Below are 22,702 nucleotides of genomic sequence, written 5' to 3' on the forward strand. Positions count from 1 at the left end.
CAATTTAGCCCATTTCAGAATTATGGATCTTATTGGGTGGGGGGGCAAGACAGCATTGCTGAAGGATCATGGGCTTCAGAGTCAATAATGCTGGTTCAAATCCTGGCTTTGTTCTTACCAGCAACGTGATTTGGTCAAACTACCTAACAGAAGAACAGACTAGGAGATATTCTCCAGTATCCTTTCTCTCCTTCCTCTTACATAATAGAACTCCTGGATTTCAGCTAGGCAAATAGGTGCCTAGAATAAAGACTACATTTCCTAGCACCCACAGGAGCTGGATTGGCCGTATGACCACATTCTGACCAAAGAAAGGATTCTTAAAGGGAAAGACCTGGCTTCTTTTTTTTCTCTCTTCATTTCTCCTTTCATGAGGACATAATGCTGGAACACCAGCAATCATCTTAAATTGCCAGAAGGGCTACGACTTAGGAAGAGAAGAGCAGAAAGCTAGAAGGATCCTGGGTCTCTAATGAATTTATTGAATTATCATACCAGCCCCTGACTGTTTGTTTTTATTTTTATTTTTATTTTTATTTTTTTGAGACGGAGTCTCGCTCTGTCGCCCAGGCTGGAGTGCAGTGGCTGGATCTCAGCTCACTACAAGCTCCGCCTCCCGGGTTCACGCCATTCTCCTGCCTCAGCCTCCCGAGTAGCTGGGACTACAGGCGCCCGCCACCTCGCCCGGCTAGTTTTTTTGTATTTTTTAGTAGAGACGGGGTTTCACCGTGTTAGCCAGGATGGTCTCGATCTCCTGACCTCGTGATCCGCCCGTCTCGGCCTCCCAAAGTGCTGGGATTACAGGCTTGAGCCACCGCGCCCGGCCTGACTGTTTGTTTTTAAAGCTTACTTGATATTATGAAATAGGATACAGATTTTAAAAGTGCATTGGAAGCAAACTCAGAGATCAGAAAAATAAAACAAAATAAAAAGTACAGAGCACACAAATGTACGGTGTAATGAATTAGGGTAAAGTCAGAACCCATGTATTATAGTAACTGCCAGTATCTTAGAAGGCCACCATGGTTTCTTCCTTTACTACAGCACCTTCCCACTTTCATGGTAAACACTTTGTTTTCTCTATATTTTTGCTCCCTAAGTATATGACCATAAGCAAAGTAGTTTAGTTTTTCCCGTTTTACAGGTGTATGCACATAGAAAGATTAAGCAACAACTGTGGCATACTTAGTTTTACGTGTATACGTATGCTAATTATCAGCTTCTTAGAGGTAGGGCACTTTTCTGTTTCATGTCTAAATATATCTTTGCATCTGAGATAATGCCTGGGACTCAGTAACAATTCAGTACCTGTTTCTGGATTGGCACTTTGGCACAATTCTGAGTATATGATACTGTACACCTATGTGTAAAACATCAACCTTCAACCCCTATGCCTTCTCTATGGGAGACTCTCAATGGCCAGTTGAATACAGTATCAACCAAACAACTAACCAACCAAAATATATCTGCTGAACGTCTATTAGGTACAGGGATCTACGCTGCGTTGTGCAAGGCACAAAGGGAATATACAATATTCATGCTCTCATAGAGCCCACCCTCTTATTCAGGAAGCAAGTTGCATCTATATGGATCAATTAGACAGCTCAGTCAGGTAATAGTAGAGGGGTGGAAAGTTTACTATGGTCCATTCATAGCTATATATGTACCTGTTTATGTATATCTTTATAAATGTGTAAATTTCTGGACACATTTGTGCATGTATGTACATGAATAAGGAAACGTGTGGCTATGTGTGTTCCTCTATGTCTTGCTAATATTGTGCACACCAGATATTTGTAAATATGTTCTCATGTATGTGCCTGCAAAATTGTATATGTATTTAAAGATGAGTCTATGACTTTATATCTGTGTTTCTCACTATCTATATGCTATATTTTGGAAATTTATTAAATATTACATTTCTGTTTTATAATTTATGTGCAAGCATATTTCTCTTCAAGAGAATCTGTTTGAATGGAGGTTGGGGAAGTAGGATGGAAAATAGTCATTATATTTTAATTAGGAAGGTTGGGAATTAAAATGATGGATGATATTTGAATCTGTGGGTCCACAGTGGGTACATTTTTTACCTAAGTAATTCTTAAATCAGGCTAGAAGGGCTATCTTAACCCTTTATTGCCCTTGCTAGACAGAGCTGATGTTTTCTGCCATCATTCCCATTTAGAAGATATCTTCCTAAGAAGCTTTTTACCAGCTTCTTCCTTTCTCTGCTTTTGTGTATAGTAGCTCCTCTGTTCCATTGCTTCTTATTCTCACCCCCAGCTATTCTTCCCATCCCCAGCTGGTTCTTCCTTAGTGATATTAGGTAGAGATGGCAAGTTCTGATTTGTCAATAATTTCTAAATCTCAGGAACTCTTTTTGAAGAAAAGTGTGTTAAGATTGGTAGGAGGCTACAAGCTGGTCACCAACTCCCAAATTTACATCTTCAGCCAACACGTCGTTTCTAAATTCCATCTTGTAGATCCACCTACTGAAACAATACCTCTGCTTAGATGTCCCAAACTAAATGTAAATTGATTTCCTGATTCTTCTCCTGCCCCTGCGCTTATTCCTCTCTCAACTTTCCTACCTCAGGAAATAATACCATCATCTTCCAGTTGCTTAAGCCCGACACTGGACGTAATACTCGACTTCCTGTGTCTCGCTCTGGCCTTCACTACTTCAACAGCTACTTCCTGGCTGCCTTGTTTCCCCTCTGTCCTCCCTCCAGCCTGTGCTCCACACAGCGAGTGGAGTAACCGGCTTAAAATGTGTCTCTGGGCTCTATTTGTTTCCTTCATGGAACTCAATACATTTTCTAATTCTATACACAGGTGCGTATTATGTATTATTTAAGCTTTAGGAGAGAAGGGATCATGTCCGGGTTTTTTTCCCCCTCCAAAGTTTCCCACAATGCCTTTGTAGAGTGCCTGGCATACAGTAGGAACCCAATGCATAAACAAAAGCCAAATGCCATTTTATGTCATGAGCATCCTTTGGTTTGACTTGGCTCCTTCTAGGCAGCTTCCATACACCCAGCTGCCCCTACTTGCCTCCTTAAATATCTCGTCCTCCTCCCGCAGGCGCTGTTTTTCCACCTGGCGCCGACCACTCTCTTCAGCCTCTCGTACCCGCCGCTGGCGCTCGGCCAGCATGACAAAGGCATGGATCCTCCTCTCCTCCTGCAGTCTCACCAGCTCTTTGGACAGGAAGTCAAACATGTCTGCCAGTGCCCTTCCTTCCAGTCCAGCCAAATGGTTTTCAACCAGTGACACCTTGAAAAGAATAACATAACTTTAAGGACACAAATTCCACTATGAGTGGTGATTATTAGAAGAGGCACTGGATTACTGAAAACTCTTGGCAGTCAATTCACTTTCAGAATGCATTTAATTTTTATTAGGAATATTACCTCTCGATTGACTCCATCCCAGGTTCTTATGAGGAAAACGGAGGCATGAGAAAGTAGATTGTTTGGTCAGTCACTGATGGACCACAGCCCTCAAATAAGCAAGAGAATTTAGCAAGACGTTTCTGTGAGTGACCCTGGAGAATGGGTTATTTTCTTTCAATTTTATCGACAAGGTAAAGTGTGTCTTCCCAGACATGAAGGGAAATGTCCAGTTTTTATTAAAGATAATACTGGAGTTTAATCAAATTGAATCTCCTAGAAATTCACTCATGATACCTGTTAATTTTTCAATATCTTTCCTTTCACACAGGTTAGGAGTTAAGATGTTGAATAACATGAAAGTAGAAAACCTTGGTATTTTTAAATCTTTTCATAACTTTGAAATCATTAACAACAATCTTTGAAATAGCACAGGAATGGCTCGGCATGGTGGCTCAGGCATGTAATCCCAGCACTCGGGGAGGCTGAGGCGGGTGGATCACCTGAGGTCAGGAGTTTGAGACCAGCCTGGCCAACATGGTGAAACCCCGTCTCTGCTAAAAATACAAAAATTAGCCAGGCATGGTGCATGTCTGTTTAATCCCAGCTACTACTCAGGAGCCTGAGGCAGGAGAATTGCCTGAGCCCAGGAGGCAGAGGTTGCAGCGAGCCAAGATCGCGCCACTGCACTCTAGCCTGGGTGACAGAGTAAGACTCCATCTCAGAAAAAAAAAAGAAAAAAAAAGAAAGCACAGGAAAAAGACCATATGTCCATCTAATCACTGAGGCAAAATTAGGAACCCATTGTGCTCTCTGCCAGAAGCCAGCTACAGTGCCTATTTATGAATCCCTGTGTCCTGGCTTTGACGTATGGAGAAGAAAAGTGTTTAAGATGACTTTGCAAATTCATCCCCTTTCCTCTCCTATCCTTGGTTGTAAGGGAAAAGGGCTCATCTTCCAGTCACATGCCACCTTCTCAGTGACAGTTCTCCCTCTGTGCTCAGCTCCCTTCCTGGTTTCTATCTGAAGGGAGAGAATACTCAGTTCTCAGAGGCCATGGGGCTATGGGTAAAAGCATCAGTCAAGTGTGGTTGTTGGCCCCAACACCACCCATCTTCATCCTCACCTGCCTCCTAGCCCACAGACTTTCTAACCACAAAGTTCAACCTTATTTATATAATAGGGAGAGATGGAAAGAAAGGGCAAAGCTAAGAGCATCTCACTACTCCTTCTGTTCATAAACAGTAGATACTCAGCCCAGAGATGACAAATAGATTCTCTCCTTATCTGCAAGGAGCATAAGCTCCCTCACTCGGGGTCAGGTGCCACCTTGAAAATTCTGAGATGGCTAGAAAGCCTGCTCAGTTTTAGCCTCTTCTCAACGAGAAATCTGGGTATGCACAGGCAGTACAATCTAATTTGAAATTAAGGGAAATGTTTAGGGAGGGGATTCTGCTGTAGTCACAGAAAGTACTGTGTTACATAATTAGGGGTTGTGCATTTTCTGGACTGTTTTCCACAGAAATATAAGAGTAGGGGAAAAGAGACAGACCAACATTGCTGCAGGTATACGTGAAGTGCTCACTCCCTCAGATCCCTGCATACATCCAGGGTGTATCCAGCCAGGTACAGCTGAAGGTAAGCAGAGTGAGTCTCTGGCTAAGTGACAGCTTTGCCCATTAACTCCTCCCTTAGCTGTAAGTTGACACGATTTCACCCACGCATATATCCACTAAATGGAATAAATGAACTGAAAAGCCTAGGTTAGCTTAGCTGTACCCACTAAAGTCATGATCAGAAATCTGAAAGGGCCAAGGGGGGCATTTTTTCATCCACGGTCTCAGGGCCTAGCGCTCCCAGGGCATTCTGTTCCTTATCTGAGCTTTTCCAGGACTCTAGGACTCCTAGATTCAGGGACTCCAGTGTTCACATTCTCCTCTTCCTTCTCTGGTTCCTCTGTTGGGTCTCACAGCCTGTGGCTTGCTTCCTCCCCATCCTGCCTCACTCCCCAAAAGTTCCCCAAGCCCAGCAACCATCCATGGTGCTGCTGTCATGTGAAAGAAAGAAAGTTGTGGTTATTTCCAGGCTGCTTACTATTTGTGCTCGACTCCCACATAACACAAGAGTTATGTATGTTGCTAAAGGGGGGTCATATTAACTTTAATTATTACTTCCCTATAACACTAAATTCTGTGCAAATTGATTCTTTTTCAGATTGACTTACAGAAAAGTGGGAGAGGGAGTAAAATAAAGTGTAACTATACTATGTCAATAGCATTGAAAAGTGTGTGTATACATAGACAAACATTGGAAGAAAATAGGAAAAATATTTACAGTTGTTGGTTTGGAGCTGTAATTCTTAGCTGTGTCAGGTGGCACACAGCTGGGAGGTCATGATGAAAATCACCACATATCATGAAACAGTAACATATTTAATACGCAGTTTAACCAGCACGAGCTATGACAGTTCTAAAACTCCAAAATAAATGCTAATATTTTAAGATAAATCTTATTTCTCACTTTTTTCATGTTGCTTTTGTTATTTATTCAGTCTGCAAAGCCCTCACTAACTGAAATACAGTAGTCACTGGATATTTGTGAAAAAAAAGGAAGGAAAAAATCTTAAAATTGAAAAGAATGCATTATTTTTGTTTTGTTGTTATTGTTTTGCAAACAAAGAAACAATACCACCATATTCAAATCAGTAAGGGCACATCCCCAATCAAATTAAGGACGACAGCAGCATTATTTAAGAATTCCAGCACTTTGGGAAGCCGAGGAGGGCGGATCACCTGAGGTCAGGAGTTCGAGACCAGCCTGGCCAATATGGCGCAATCCCATCTCTATTAAGAATATGAAAATTAGCCAGGCATGGTGGTGCATGCCTGTAGTCCCAGCTCGGGAGACTGAGGCAGGAGAATCACTTGAACCCATGAAGCAGAGGTTGCGGTGAGCCAAGACTGTGTCACTGCACTTCAGCCTGGGCGATAGAGTGAAACTCCGTCACACACACACACACACACACACACACACAGCTGACAGAGTGATGGGATTGTGGGTCTGTTTCTTTTTCACCATTTCATGAATTTTTATTAGAATGTTGCTGTGCCATGATAAAATCAAGGCAGAACATTTAAGAAGAAAGTAACAAGAAAAAAAAAGGAAAACCTTGTGCTCATGTAAGTTCCTCTGCCTCTGTAAGGCCAGGGTCACTTGCTTCTCGGCTTTTTTCACCAGCTTTTCATCTTCTTGTAGTGCGTGGCAGGTGCGCAACTCCTGGATCAACTCCAGTCGCTTTTCTTTCCCTTCAAACATCTGTATCAAATCAAATCAAATCAAATCAAATCAAAGAGAGACCTGTAAGTTACCATCCCTTTGTGCCAAGCGCTAGGAGTCACATGCAGTGACTTGTGACACACTTGTGAACAGTGGGCTCTGTCCTGCCTTTTGGATTCCACAGAGCAGATATGTCCCACAGAGTTAGAGTTCAGCCCTCTTTTCTGTGCCTTCAGCTTCTCAGGCAGAGAATGGGCTTAGTTTTCAGTGAGCTGTACTTAGTTTCTGACAATACCTCTCAAGGACAAGATGACAACTCCAGGGTCATATTAAGAAACCAGAACCTTCCCCTCATTTCCTGTGCTCCTTCACTACTAAACCTGAGGATGGCATTTTTCATGGCCATATCTTCTTTTCCAATAGGTCTGTCCCTGGTTTGTGATAATCTGTTGTCCGAATTTAACTGTGGCATTTCTCTTGGGAAAATACTGAAAGGAGAGTAACGAACAGTGCTAAACATAAGTTGTTCATCCAGCTGAGTTACTCATCATATCTGAATCTCTTATGAGTTATAGCTGTCTGGGGAAAACAATTAACTGGGGCTTTATATCAGTCCATTTTTTGCGTGAAGTGTGCCTGCTCCAGCAACACAAATAATCTGGCTGAGGCTTTACAGTTAGGAAGACCAGAGCGGAATTTGCTGGCAGATAACTATATCTCCCTCAGACTCATATTACTTGCCTGTAAAATGAAATTATGGATAGGAAAAAAAATGAGACAATACATGTAGTGCAAAGAATAAATAGTGTGGGCATATAGTAAGGGTTCAAAACCATAGTTCATTATTTAGCTATTTCATTTATAATGTAGGTATCGCCAGACATATGCAAACTCAAATAATTGTATTATGACTATGTGAAAAATTAGGGAATCCACCTGGTTGATAATGCTTAAATAGCCAAAATTCAGGTGAGAAAATGTATGGATTTAACAATTCCAAGGAAGAAGTCAGTTTCACACTGCCTTAGTTACAATCATGGCAAATAGCAGGTAGGTCCTTCCTGCCTCTCTCCTTGACACTGTGCCACCCACCTGGACAAACGATGCCACCAGAAGGAAATGGGACATCAGAAGGAAATGGGTAGTCAATTTAAGAGTTTAGCTGAATAGGATAGCAGGGTGCAAAAGAGAATTCACTCCAAGGAACCAAGCACATATGCATTCTAAAAAAATTATTCTCAAAAGAGAAACGCAGGGCCAGTGGTTGGACCTACACACCATGTTCTGAACGACTCTGCCCCGGAGTAACTTTTGAAGGTAGATCACAGCCATTTCTATTTCTTCTTCTTCCTAAAAGAACAAAGGGAGAACCAAGCAGCTTGAGAACTGCAGTAGTCCAAGCATCAAATATTCTTTTGAAGACTTATTTCAAGCAAAACAGACTGTGCCAGATGCCGAAAAGATTTAAAGAGAAATAAAACACGGTCCCTGCTCTTATTGAACATATACTATTTTAATGTTACTTACATTAAAATTCATTATTTTTCATCATTAACAAACCATATTACAAGCAAAAAATTCACGCCCTGCCATGCTATCCCTACAAATGAAGCCACTTTCATTTCCTTATATTCCTTTCCAACAAAATCTTTCTTGAAGCAACAAGTATTGCTGATAACATCATTTTGCAATAGGATTTTTCATGTTTGATCATCAGTAGACAAAAATACACCTAGTCTATTGTCAGAGTAAGGTACTTCTCACAAGACTTCAGCTATGCTGATAAAATCAGAATATAAGAGACAAGGTTAACCATTATAAAAATCATCTTTTTTTTTTTTTTGAGACGGAGTCTCACTCTAGCCCGGGCTGGAGTGCAGTGGCCGGATCTCAGCTCACTGCAAGCTCCGCCTCCCGGGTTTACGCCATTCTCCTGCCTCAGCCTCCGGAGTAGCTGGGACTACAGGCGCCCGCCACCTCGCCCGGCTAGTTTTTTTTTTGTATTTTTTAGTAGAGACGGGGTTTCACCGTGTTAGCCAGGATGGTCTCGATCTCCTGACCTCGTGATCCGCCCGTCTCGGCCTCCCAAAGTGCTGGGATTACAGGCTTGAGCCACCGCGGGTCTGGAAATCTAATTAAGGTTCCTTTGAATGTAAAAAGAAAACAGCAGTCTAATCGATGATATTAACACACATGAAAGACAATGTGTCAGGCTGGGTGCAGTGGCTCACGTCTGTGATCCTAGCACTTTGGGAGGCTGGGGCAGGTGGATCACCTGAGGTCAAGAGTTTGAGACCAGTCTGGCCAACGTGGCGACACCCCGTCTCTACTAAAGCTACAAAAATTAGCTGGGTGTGATGACACACGCCTGTAGTCCCAGCTACTCATGAGGCTGAAGCAAGAGAATCGCTTGAACCCAGGAGGCAGAGGCTGCAGTGAGCCAAGATTGTACCACTGCACTCCAGCCTGGGTGACAGAGCGAGATTTTGTCTCCAAAAAAAAAAAAAAAAAAAGACAATCTGCCAACCAAAGGCCTGCACAAAGTCTAGAAAAGAGAATGTTACCCAGCAGCACATCCCAGCCGGCTGGTGGGAGCTTTCTGGTCCCTCTGCAGGAGCCACTCATCAGAGGGAGTAACAGGGGTTAGTGTGGTCTCCCACCAACACCTGCCCTCAGCCAAGAAATACACCAGCCTTCTGAATACAATTTGGCTTCTTGTGAGGACTGTCCGATATTGAGAGATAATGTGCTGACCAGCCAAGAGGAACAGCCTGATCTAGGAGGCAGTTATGGTTCTCTCCGTAAAGTAATAAATTTGCAACATGGCATCTCTAACAGTTTCCTGTGGATTTGTTTAGTCTGAGTCAGTCGTCTAAATCCTAACCAACTCTGCTACCTTGCTCAAATTGAGTCTGGTAAGATGTGGCCCTGGGCAGGGCCCTTTGAGTCATTCCCACCCCAGAAGCAAGCCTATCTTGATGACACCTCTGGCATTTCGTTCCTCTTCGACTCCAACAGTCATCAGCCATCTCTCCATATGGGAAGATAGTTATGGTAACTGATCATCACTCAGTCTTCTTTTTCTATTTCATATACATGAGCACTACCTTCTGATGCTGATTTTTCATGGAAAGATTTTTTAAATTGTGTTTTTATTTTTGAAAAGGACTGGGTTTAGATTTCATTTCATCTCGTTTGTTTTTGTGTGTGTCTGATGTTTGCTACATAAGAATAAAGACAATATTTAAGTTAGAGCTTGGGAAACTAACACTGCTAAATTAGATTTGCTTTAAGCTAAACTATCCTAAGAATAAGCTGACAACGATATTGAATTTAGTATTTCAACTAAAAAGTTTCCAACTTACATTGGAAGTCATTTCCAAGGTTGGAGTTGGAAGCCGAGGTTGAGGTATTGGGTTTCTCTGAAGGAAGCGAGGGGGTTTCCTGGCTTCAAGAACATTATTTTTCTTATCCAACAGTGCCTGAAATAATGCCAGTTAATAGAATCTCTTATTTTTTTAAACAAAAATTTGCATAAATTTACAGGGTAAAAGTGCAGTTTTTTACATGAATATATTACATAATGGTGAAATCTAGGCTTTTAACATACCCATCACCTGAATAACATATATTGTACCCTATATTTTCCTTCATTACCAGATCTAGGTCACAGATATAAATATTAATCAGAATATTAATATTCTCTATGGTGATGCTAGGTCAGTTTGAGAAACACTACCAAGAATGTGTGTATCTCCCAGGAGGTGCTACGATATTCCTAAAAATATGTTAACCAACCAACCTGACCAACAGAAACCCTGTTTCCACTAAAAATACAGAATTAGCCGGGCATGGTGGTGCATGCCTGTAATCCCAGCTACTCGGGAGGCTGAGGCAGGAGAATCACTTGAACCTGGGAGGCAGAAGTTGCAGTGAGCTGAGATCGCGCCATTGCACTCCAGCCTGGGCAACAAGAGCAAAACTCCATCTCAAAAAAAAAAAAAAAGTTAACCACTGACTAAACATGGTTATATTCTTGGTGGATTCATCAAATGATGAGTAAAGAAATAAAATGTGGTATATCCACACAATGGAATGTTACACAATCATAAAAAAAGAATGAAGTACTGAGATGTATTAAAATCTGGATGAACCTTAAAAACGCTATGCTAAGTGAAAGAAGCCAGACGCAAAAGGCCATATACTGCGTGATTCCATGTATATGAAATGTCCAGAATTGGCAAATCCATAAAAAGAAAGTAGAATAGGCCAGGCACAGTGGCTCACGCCTGTAGTCTCAGCACTTTGGGAGGCCAAGGTGGGTGGATCACGAGGTCAGTAGATCGAAACCATTCTCGCTAACACGGTGAAACCCCGTCTCTACTAAAATTACAAAAAGTCAGCCGGGCATGGTGGCGGGCGCCAGTAGTCCCAGCTACTTGGGAGGCTGAGGCAGGAGAATGGTATGAATCCAGGAGGCAGAGCTGGCAGTGAGCCAAGATCATGCCACTGCACTCCAGCCTGGGCGACTGAGAGAGACTCCGCCAAAAAAGAAAAAAGGAAAGTGGTTGCCAGGGGTTGAGGGGAAGAGGGAATTGGAATTGAGCACTATTAGGCATGGGGTTTGTTTTGGGGATGACGAAAATATTCTGGAATTAGATAGTGGTGATGGTTGCACAGACTTGTGAATATGCTAAAAACTACTGAATTATATATTTTAAAAGGGGGATTTTATTGTATGCGAATTACATTCCCCCCACTCCCCAAAATAAAGCGGGCAAACAAAGACTGAAGGAATTCATGGCCAGCAGACCTTCCCTGCAAGAAATGATTTAAAAAAAAGTTCTTCAGGCGGGTGAAAAATGGTATAGATCAAAAACTTAGATCGATATAAGTATAAGAAGAGCAGAAGAGAAGGAATAAATAAATTATATTGTTTTTTTATTTTTAATTGAGCTAAAAGATAACTGCTAGCTAAAGCAATAAAAGTAAAACGTATTGGCTGATTATAGCATTTGGATGAGTGAAATGAATGACAGGAACATCACAGGGATGGGAAGAAGGAGTTGGGAATAATCTGCTCTAAGGTGTCCGCTCTACCCATGAAGTGGCATTGTGTTATTTGAAGGTGTATTTTATTATTTTATATGTATAATCATATACTGGTCCACAAAGCAAGCCTCATGAAATTTCAAAGGATAGGTACCACACAGACTATGACCTCTGATCACAATGCAATTGAGTTAGAGGTTAATGAGAAAATGAGTTAAAATTCCTGCATATTTGGAAATTTTAAAACACACTATTAAATACAGATTAAAAAATCATAATGGTTTTTCTGATATTAGATATTAAGAATGATAAATACTACATATCAAAACTAATGAAATGTACCAAAAGTCAGCATTTTGGAGGAAATGTTTAACCTAAAATACTTATATAAAACAGATGAATGCCTGAAACTGATGAGCTACATGTACAATTTAAGAAAAGACCTGTGAAACAAACCCTAAGAAAGTAGAAAGGAATATAGAATAAATATAGGAGTAGAAATTAATGTGATTAAAAAAACATGTAATACAGGAAATCAACAAAATCAAAAGTTCATTGTTTGGAAACATAAATACTAAGAAAATAAGCAAGCCTTCAGTAAACCTGATTAAGGAAAAGAGTTAAGGCATAAATAAACAATATTGTAAATGAAAAAAGTAGACATGAATAAGATAAAACAAACATTTAAAAGATTATAAAACAATACTACCAACAATCATATGCCCAAAAAAATTGAAAAGGTAGGTGAAATGGAATTTATTTTAAAAAATTTACCAAAAATAATTCAGAGGAGTTCTACAAGTTGTAAAGAAATTGAAGTAGTGGTTAAAATTTTTCCTATGAAGAAAATATTAGTCCCAGATAATTTCATATGCATAGTCTACCAAACTGAAAGAACAGATCATCCCAATCTTATTTAAACTCTTCTCAAAAAAGAAAAAGGAAGGAATATTCCTCAGTTAATTTCAGGAGACCTGCATAATTATAACACCAACCCCATACACAGTCAAAATGAGAAAGAAAAACAAGAAGGCCATTTCACTCATGAATGCAGAAGCAAAATCCTAATCAACATATGAGTAAACCAAATCCAACAAGGTATTGAAAATAAGCTGTATGCTTTGACCAAGGCAGGTTCTTCCCAGGCATGCAAGGATAGATTAACATTTGCAAACAATTATAAATGTTGCTACAATAATTTAAAAATAACATATATAAAAATTGTGTGATAGAGATAAACATTTGATAAAATTCAACATAAACACATGATTAAAGGTTTTAGTAAATTAAGAATAGAAGGGAACTTCCATAACTTAATAAAAAGAATCTATAAAAAATCTTAACAGAAAGTGAGAGAATGATGAACACAGCATTCAGGATGGGTAAAAGGAGATGGGGGAATGGGGATGAGGTGAGAAAGAATCATCTCGATATACATAAATTACTCTTAAGGTCCTGTTTTGAGGATAGGTTACCATCAATCTTTATTAACTACTAAAATCAACTGAACAAACATGAATGGGCCAGTGATTAAAGCATATCATAAACCAGTGGGACTTGAAGTGTGGTTCCTGGAACAGCAGCAGCAGCATCACCGGGAAACTTATCAAAAAGGCAAATACTCCAGCCCTACCTCAGACCTACTCAATCAGAAACTCTGGGGATGGGGCCCAGCTGCATGTGTCTTAACAAGTCCTCCATGAGATTCTGATGCACAGGAAAGAATGAGCACCACCAGCATAAACCACAGATTCTGTATACCTGCAGTCCAGCTACCAAAAGGGAAAGCCCAGCTGGTGGCTGACATGCTGTGGATCCTGGGGAAGGCCATCACACATTTTCCTTTAGAGCTTTAACTAGATGAGAAAGGAGTTGAACATAACTCTTTTTCTTCATATGCCCTAACCACATGAACACAAAAGGGAGAAAATCAGGCCTATTACAGCTATTAACACCAACAATAGAAACTTGCTACACCTTAGTATAGTGTCAGATTTTATATAGAGATCCAAGTTGAAAACGCTTTCAGAAAGTAATATGATTTCTGCAAATGGGGAAAATAATCTCCAAGAAGTTTCCGGAAGCGTGAAATGAGGGGAAACACACATATTGGTTCAGCACAGCATGGGCAACCTCAAAAAACTGCAGAGCAGAGAATGTAGGTCTATATTTGACCTACTGGACATTGCTGCAATTTTTGGAGGGTAACATTTATCTGCAAAAATCACATTAGAAGCATTTTGTCCTCCAGATAATGATTATACCTTATGAACCTCTGCCAACTCATAGTCCAACCTTGCTGCCCTCTTCAGAAAACCAGCTTTGGTGGTAATGACTTTAGGTTTTGGAGCTCTGATTCGGGGTTGTGTCACAAAATCTGGGAGACGTGACTCAAGTTCGACTAATCCTATGAGAAGGAAGTACATGTTTTTTAGTATCCAGTGCTTACGTTTATTATTTTTAAGGTATATTGTTAACTTTTGTAGCTGTTTGCCAAGCAGTTTCATTAGAATTGTTGAGAGGGTGTATCTCATATAATAGAATGAAGTGTCCCTGAAATGTAATAGCACATTTCCATACAATTAACTCATATTCTCAGTGACTTAGACTGTACAATGAGAAATGCATTCTAAAATGAAACTATTGCCCTACAAAAAAGTAGCAATTCCACAATAATCATCAACAGAAAATTAATGATTCTATGATATGTGGTGCCACCCTTCTAAAGTAGACGTTCATCAATTTATTACATTTTAATAAATTGTTACATATTTTAATAAAATATTAAATAGAGATGGCCAGCCAGAGCTACAAGTTCAGCAGTGTAACCAGCAACTTGTGTTCTTGGCCATATGATACTTCAACTTGTCAGTGAAATTAAAAAACTAAATAAGCCTTTTTTGAACTTCATAAGAGGTATAGCCCTCTCCATGAACTTATCCCCTGGTTCCCCATCCTCTTGCTCACTAGTTTTTTGAGATTTCTTTGTAAAGGGTTGATTTCATTATACATATTTTTTGTTCGCTTCAAAAACCTGGTATAAAAGTTTTCTCTATTTCATTGTTAAATAACTTTGATTATTAGTGACATTAAACATTTTTTAACATTTAGCAGCTAACTGAATTTAGTCCTTGCTGAACCATTCTATAGCAAGGACTATAGTGTGTCTGTTTGTGTGTTCTATAGTGTGTCTATTTATTTATTTGGGTCTTAGTAGTTTTTATTGGTTTGTATGAACTCACGTTAATAATGTTAAACCTGTTCATCAGTGTTTACTGAAAATATTTTTACCGCTTAGCTTTTAATCTAAATTTCTACATTTTGTATATTTGCTCATATTTCTGAGACAACCTTCTTATACTGGATTTCTAATTATGTAAATTGCTTACCTTCATAGGTGTTGAGATAGTCGTTTTTTACTACAAAGTCCTCTGAGTTATTGTCTGGGAAACACCCAAGACGCGACAGAGGTCCATAGACTTGTGATGCATAATCAGAATAATCCTTGATGATATTTCTTCTCTCCAACTTCCCTTCTATGTTCTTTCCCTTTCCTACAAGTTTTCTGATTGCTGAAATAAAACATTCCTTCATGACTATCTCCAAAATATTGTTCTGAATTATACAAATGCAGAAGAGTAAACCAATTCTAGTGTTATTCACAGAGAAGCTATTGAAATGAATGAATTTCATGATGACTCACGACAGCCAGAATGTAACACTAAAAACAGAGGTCTGCCATCTGTGTGGCCCAGATTGTCATGAGACAGGCAGGAGTCACAGAAGCAGAATCAGCTAGTGCCCTCAATCGGTACTCATCAAAAATATTTTATAATTGCATTTCAAACTCCAGGCCAAGAAGAGGTATTCAGTAAAAGTTTGTTAAATGAATGAAACTCAAAGCAACTGGAAAATACATGTTCAGTGGGGGAACTAGGGAATTATTCTCCCTACAAGAATAATCAAAAGCAAAGACTATAGGTTCATCTTGGTTAACACCAAAATAAACCAAAGACTGTCCCAGCTTACAGCTTTCTGAATTGTTTGGCAGTCAGAGGGAAAGGCTCAACTGTGCACACGAGGAGTACACTCATCTAAAGAGTCATGCTCACCACCTCCTGTGCTCCTTTTCTCTCAGATCCCATCACAGACCCAAACCCCTTTGGTGGCTCTACATTGTGCATTTTCAACGGGAGTAAAAATCTTATCACAAGATCGTGACGTCATGCTGCAAGAGGGGGCCTGTGTGCCACTGCTGTCTTGGGGATGTTGTTTATGTTTGATCCTCAGCACTTTTGGGTGTGACTTGGGTTTCAGAATTAAGTGAAAATGATTTAAATTTTATTATTCGCCTACAAAAGTCAGATCTATCATTAGTTATGCCAAGTACTGAAAAAAATGTTGATCATATCTAAATAAATATCTGGCAGTTAAGTGCTCTTTTCTCACATCAAGAAAAAGTTAAAATTTAAGTTCACTAAACATAATTTTAAGCAATAATTTGTTTTGTGATTTTTTTATTTTTGTTAGAAAAAAGTTTTGAATGATTTTTAAAAATGTGATTATATTGTGAATGAGTGCATATATAGTCTGCACATGTAATTGATACTATTTATTTATTTATTTTGAGACAAGGTCTCTATCACCCAGGCTGGAGTGCAGTGGTACAATCATAACTCACTGCAGCCTTGACCTCCTGGGCTTAAGCCATCCTCCCACCTCAGCCTCCAAGTAGCTATGACTACAGATGTATACCACCACATCTGGCTAAGTTTTAAAAAAAATTTGTAGAGATGGGGTCTCACTACGTTGCTCAGGCTGGTCTTGAACTTCTAGCCTTAAGCAATCCTCCCACCTCAGCCTCCCAAAGTGCTGGAATTACAGGCGTGAGCTACCTCTCTTGGCCTTAAATTTTTAAAATATAAATTTAACTTGAATCTTTAATTCAGTCATTCTTAATCTTGCACTGAATAAAAATAATAAATCATATACTTCCTCTTTTCATGTATAAAGTATAGATATACGTATAGTACGTAAACATACATATGTTATATATGTGGCATTAAAATTTCTTGTGGCAAGGTGATTAGGAAAAAGAATGTCTAAAATGCCACCTTTAAGGGCAAAATGAAGAAAGGGTAAGAAACAGGGCTCTTTATCCAGGGCTGTGGACCATGAATATGGGGAACCTAACACCTATCCCACCACACACACATAGAGACACACATATACACATACACACACACACACACACACATTATCTCAATAACCTGATTACCTGTTAGGACACCATCACTTGATTTTCTTAGTAAGGGAATTCCCTCCACTCTTCTACCTTTAAGAAATAACTCATCTCTCAGCCCTTACCTATGTGATTCCCAGGACCAACACAGAATTATATCATAGTTAAGTCAGGTTTGGTCAAAGATCCAAAGCAAAGCCCACTTTTCCACTGTCTTCATTGTTCATACTACACCATTACTTGATACATGTGTGCGCTGAATTTTTGCCATTTTTGCCTCTTTTGCCTCCTGCAGTTTAGACCACCGTGCATTCAAGTGCTTCATATTCATTTCATTCTGATTCTCTTCACGCTTCCTCAACAGCTCTTTTAGAACTTCCAGGCGAATCTCCTGCAGTCTTCAAGTAAATTACAAAACATAAAGAAGCATATGGCATCTCAAACGGAGAGCAAAGGAACGGCTGCCACAGACACGCTCTTCTCTGTGGGCTGGTATCATGTTCATGTATTGTCAAAAGACCACTCTGGCAAAAGTATGACAGATGAATTGAGGGCGTGGGGGTGGCACTCAATAGAGACTGTCTATATAATAGGAATATATATGGGTGTAGTTCTCAAGGATGAAGAGTATGCCAGGCAGATGGGGTAAAAGAAGGGCTCTCTAGCCAGATGGGCCTAAAGGAACAGTAAGAGGTTTGTGCACAGTGCCAGGTCGAGTGGTATTCCTGGAGGGTTATGTAACAGGGGGAGTGAAGAGGAAATGTGGTTCTGGCATGCTGTCCTAAGGAATGAGGTAAAAATGCCAGTGCCTGGCATATAATAGGTACTCAACAAATCTTTGTTTCTTTTCCCCCTACCTTCAACTTGTTCTCCTTGGGCTACCTTGCTCATGTGCATCCAACAATGCACAGATGACTTTGTAATCTGTACCTCCAGCTTAGATATTTCTTTTTTCTTTCTTTCTTTTTTTCTGAGACAGAGTCTCGCTCTGTTGCCCAGGCTGGAGTGCAGTCGCCTGATCTAAGCTCACTGCAGGCTCTGCCTCCTGGGTTCAAGCGGTTTTCATGCTTCAGCCTCCCGAGTAGCTGGGACTACTGGCGCTCACCAACACACCTGGCTAATTTTTGTATTTTTAGTACAGATGGAGTTTCACTACATTGCCCAGGCTGGTCTCTAACCCCTGGCCTCAAGTGATCCCACCCTGGCCTCCCAAAGTGCTGGGATTACAGGCATGAGCCACCATGTCCAGCCCAGCTTAGATATTTCTGAACCAGAATTTCCATCTATTTGAATCTCCAGCTACCCCTTGACAATTAAAAAAACAAAACAAAACCCTACTCATTTGTTCCCCCAGAAGTCTGCCCCTCTTACACCTTCTTCCCGCTGCTAAGGACCTCTCCTCGTAAATGCTTCTTGTATTCCCTAGCTCATGTCTGGTCATCTCACTCCTAACATGGACTCCTAGCTGCTAGTCTGTCCTCCTTCCAATCTTTGCTCCACCCAGCTGTCAAGGTTTTCCTTCCTAAAACAGAGATTTGAACATACATTTTACTCCTGCTTAGAAATTCATACCTGAATTTATTCCCTTACTCATTTGCCAAATATTTATTAAGTGCCCACCATATGCCAGGCAGGAACAACGATGTACAAGACAAAACACCTTCTCTCAACAAGCACTGTTCTGGTGGAATAGGCATATGAACCAACATTTCCAGCACAAGGAGATACATACTAGGCTAGAAGAGTGAAAACTCTTCATGGAAGAAGAAAGGATAGGGCAGCGGGAAAAGAGGGAACAGGTGGGGAAGCCTTCCATAGAGGAGCTGTTAACTCAGGATTGGGATTTGCCACATTGACAAGGGAAAAGCAGGGCCTCAGCAGGGGAAGCTGAATGTTCAACTCAAAAGGACTGAAGGGAGAACAAGATGTCACACAGGCAAGGTTTCTCAGAGTGAATGCACTTGAGAGGGGTGAGAGTGTAGTGACAAATGAGAATGGAGAGGTAGGCTTTGTGTGTGTGTGTGTGTGTGTGTGTGACGGAGTCTCGCTCTGTCGCCCAGGCTGGAGTGCAGTGGCGTGATCTCAGCTCACTGGAGAGGTAGGCATTTTTAAAACTAAGCTACACACCCCAGTGACTTTTCTCTCTAGAGTTAGAAATGCTAGGTTCAATTTTCCATGTCACCACTGACCTCAATCTCTTCAATGGTAAAGTGGAGGGAATAATAGTACCCTCCCCATGAAGTTGTTGTGAGCATTAAGTGAGTTAATGTATACACAAAGTGCTCTAACAGTAGTCTCAAATTTCAGAGTGCAGCATAATCTGGAGTGCAGGTCCTGATACGGATTGCTGGGTCCCAACCCCTGATTCAGTAAGTCCTGGGATGGGGCCTGATCACCTGCATTTCTACCAAGTTCCAAGGTAATGTTGATGCTGCTGGTCTGTGGACCACACTTTGAGATCTATATGCTTAGAGCATCATTTGGTAGGTAGTAAGCCCTCTATAAGTGTTCCATGCTCTATAGATATCTTCTTCTTCATCTGATATCATTGACAGAACTGCTTATAATCCACTCATCATCATCATATTATTGTTATTATTATTATTGACAGCGCTCCTTACCATTCACTTATCATCTGATATTGACAGAGCTCCTTATAGTCCACTAATCGTCATCATCATCATTATCATCGTCAATCTGATATTACTGACAGAGCCCCTTATAATTCACTGGGGCAGGAAGGAGCAGGAAGATGGGCAAAGAGATGGTGCAAAAGATCTCAGACCAACACCTCTGAAGTATTGGTCTACCTGATAGTTTCTGATATGACTGTCTGATATTACTATCTGCCTGAAGGCTTCTTACCTACCCTTCAAAACCCAGTTCAGAAGCTACCTCCTCTTAGTAGTTTTCTTTCTCAAATCACCCACCTTAAATAGAACTAACTGTTCTTTCACCTGGGTTCCACCAAGCACTTTTTGTATAGAACAGCACATCACCTGATAGGCGCAGCCTGAGAGGGGTTGGTCTAAGATCTTTTGTCCCATCCTCGTCCACCTTCCCTGCTCCCCCTGCCCCAGTGGACCATAAGGAGCTCTGTGAGGAAGAGCAGTTTCCTATTCATCCCTGTTTTCCCAGCTTACACCACAGAGCCTAGCATGTAAAAGGGACTCAAAATGCATGTATTAAAATTGCCCTCAGTTTAACAAATGTACTCGCTTTCTCAGGTGACGCCTTCACTCTGGCCAGATACATTTTTAATAGTTTCAATGCCTTTTGAAAAGACACGTATCTTTCCAAAGTACAATAATAAATTTAAATTTCTGCCAACAGGATTGGGTATTTGACACCTACTTTGCCCCAAACACTATTTTTTAATTAAATTGCAAGCTTTTATCAAAACATCCCAAAGCCTTCAGGCTTAATCTGAAGGTGTTGCAAAAAATTAACATATTCCAAATTTAGCACCAAGCTGAGTCTCTAACTCTCTGGGTCCCTCTCTTGTGTGTAAGGGTCCTTGGTAGCATTGCTATGAGCAATAAAGTACGTCAGCACAGCCTAGCACAAAGGACAAACTCAGCAAACGCCCTTCCTTTGTTCTTGCTAGAGAGTTATAGTTTTTTGGTTCTCATAATCTCTTATCATTTCCACATATCAGCAACAAGTCCATTGCTGAAAATATATCAGTTAAAATAATTGAAAATCCAACCACAAGTACCTCAGCATATTGTTATTTGTGTATATTGTTATATAAATGCATCTCTTAATGGAAGAATTCCATAATTTGTCTTTTAAATAGGAAATGCCCCATCAGCTCTAGCTAGAACGCAAGGCATCCTGATTGTGAATACAGTGTCTTGGGGGTGGGATCGGGGGGGTGGGTAAGAGCTAGGACTAGTGCCAAGGCTGTTTGAAGGGATAAGAAGAAAGCCCAGGGACTGGGACAATGGCACTGGGAATGAACATGAAGCGAGAGTTCGAAAGGTGCTTTGCAGAAATTAGTGGGATTCTGTGACAGTTAAGACAGCTACTAAAGAGAAAAGGGAAAAGAAGAATCAGAGATGCCCTTCAGGAGTTGTTCAAACCTGGGTTCCACGCTGACCTTCTTCACACACACAGAGGGCATTCTACGTTTGTATGTTATTAGAGAGAAAAGTATACAGAGCTTCTGGACCACATCAGAAGCATGTGACTGCTCCTGAAAGAAGCGGAAGCCCAATTTCCTATCTCTATATGTTGAGGATTGCGTTTCAACCCATACATTCGGGAGAATGCTTTGCAGATATAAAGTATTAACATTATTCCCACCAGTACAGGAACAGTTGCCTGGGTGACAGAGAACCTACTTTTCAATCTCCTGCTCTCTGAAGGCCCACTCCTTCGTCTCCATTTCATTCATCATCTTCCTCCTCTTCTCAAACTGGGAGGTGTCACTCAGAGCAGGGAGAGTGGCTTCCCAAACACGCTTCTCACGGGCTCTTTCTATCATCTCCACCTCAGCTTGTCCTGCTGGGAGACCCCGACCTGCAGGATGAAGCAGCACAGCTTAGGAACAAGTGGGCCAACCTACACAGCCCCCATTATATATAACTCCCTGTCAGTTCCTTTCCTCTTCTCTAAATGCGAGGGCCATGACAGGATAACATGACATCTAGAACAGCCTCTACATGTGCCTCACAGCTTGTGTTATATGTGCCCCACTGCCTCTTGTTAGTAATTGCGCCATAAGACATTTTAGTTGCATGTAAGATGCTGGAATGCATTTGAAGACTATTAAGGGACTACTGAATAATCACATTGTGGAATGCTCTGTAATAAACAAATTTGCATACTGAAATACAAGGCATTTTCAGGCTCCTGAGGTGGGAAAAATATGGGATAGGGAATTTGTTGGATAAAGTTGAAAAATACATATTTTTTTTGAGTCAGGGTCTCACTCTGTTGCCCAGGCTGGAGTAGAGCGGTATGATTACAGCTCACTGAGGCCTTGACCTCCCCGGCACAAATGATCCCCCCACCTCAGCCTTCAAGTAGCTGGGACTACTGGCATGCTCCACCACACCTGGCTAATTTATTTTGATTTTTTTGTAGAGACAAGGTTTCACCACGTTGCCCAGGCTGGTCTCAAACTCCTGGGTTCAAGCGATTCTCCCGCCTGAGCCTCCCAAAGTGCTAGGATTACAAGTGTGAGCCACTTGGCCAAATATTGTTTTTAAAAAGTAACAGAAAATGAAGACACTAATCACTAGCTGAGAATTCACCATCTTTGGGTTTTGTCCCCACAATGACTGTACAATTTAGGGCTATCTCTTACCTCCAACTTTAGGCATTCGAAGACACAATACCCGTAGGTCAGGCAGGAGGATAGGGACAGCTGGATATGTTTCCTGACCAGCTCCGAGGCACTGGCTGAGACCTAAACCTATGTATGCCTCCCTGGATCAAGTTTTGAGGATGCCAGCACACTTAGGTGCCTAGCACCTCTAAATGTGGCCTTGCAAAAGCAAGTAAAGGAAAGGGAGGCTGGAACAAGTTTCCTGTTTGATCACTGAACCACAATAAGTCAATCTTTGTTTTATTTTCATTTAAAAATATAATTATACAGGAAAATCCAAGGAAATAAGTCACAAGTCATATTTTTACCATGTACAGTAGGGCATGCCTAAGATTTTTGTCTTATTTCAGATCTTTTGTAATGTTTATGCTTTTAGAAAGCAAATAAGTAATATATGAATTCACA

At 40.7% G+C, this 22,702-nt stretch overlaps 1 protein-coding gene across 8 annotated transcripts in view; it reads right to left on the minus strand.

Moving 5' to 3' along the window:
- The window catches only part of CFAP91 (cilia and flagella associated protein 91), a 67,204-nt gene that overhangs the window by 20,919 nt on the left and 23,583 nt on the right, over positions 1-22,702 (minus strand). For all 8 annotated transcript variants that reach the window (XM_033211121.1, XM_033211120.1, XM_033211115.1 and 5 more), the window contains 8 exons: positions 21,309-21,486; positions 17,203-17,360; positions 15,110-15,292; positions 13,985-14,127; positions 10,034-10,150; positions 7,947-8,018; positions 6,561-6,707; positions 3,055-3,276 (listed from right to left, as the gene is read on the minus strand). In XM_033211121.1, coding sequence (XP_033067012.1) covers positions 3,055-3,276; positions 6,561-6,707; positions 7,947-8,018; positions 10,034-10,150; positions 13,985-14,127; positions 15,110-15,292; positions 17,203-17,360; positions 21,309-21,486 — 1,220 coding nt within the window. The remainder of the gene's footprint in view (positions 1-3,054; positions 3,277-6,560; positions 6,708-7,946; positions 8,019-10,033; positions 10,151-13,984; positions 14,128-15,109; positions 15,293-17,202; positions 17,361-21,308; positions 21,487-22,702) is intronic.

Source organism: Trachypithecus francoisi, unplaced genomic scaffold (assembly GCF_009764315.1).
Source record: "Trachypithecus francoisi isolate TF-2019V2 unplaced genomic scaffold, Tfra_2.0 Lachesis_group0, whole genome shotgun sequence".
Classification (NCBI taxonomy): Eukaryota; Metazoa; Chordata; class Mammalia; order Primates; family Cercopithecidae; genus Trachypithecus; species Trachypithecus francoisi.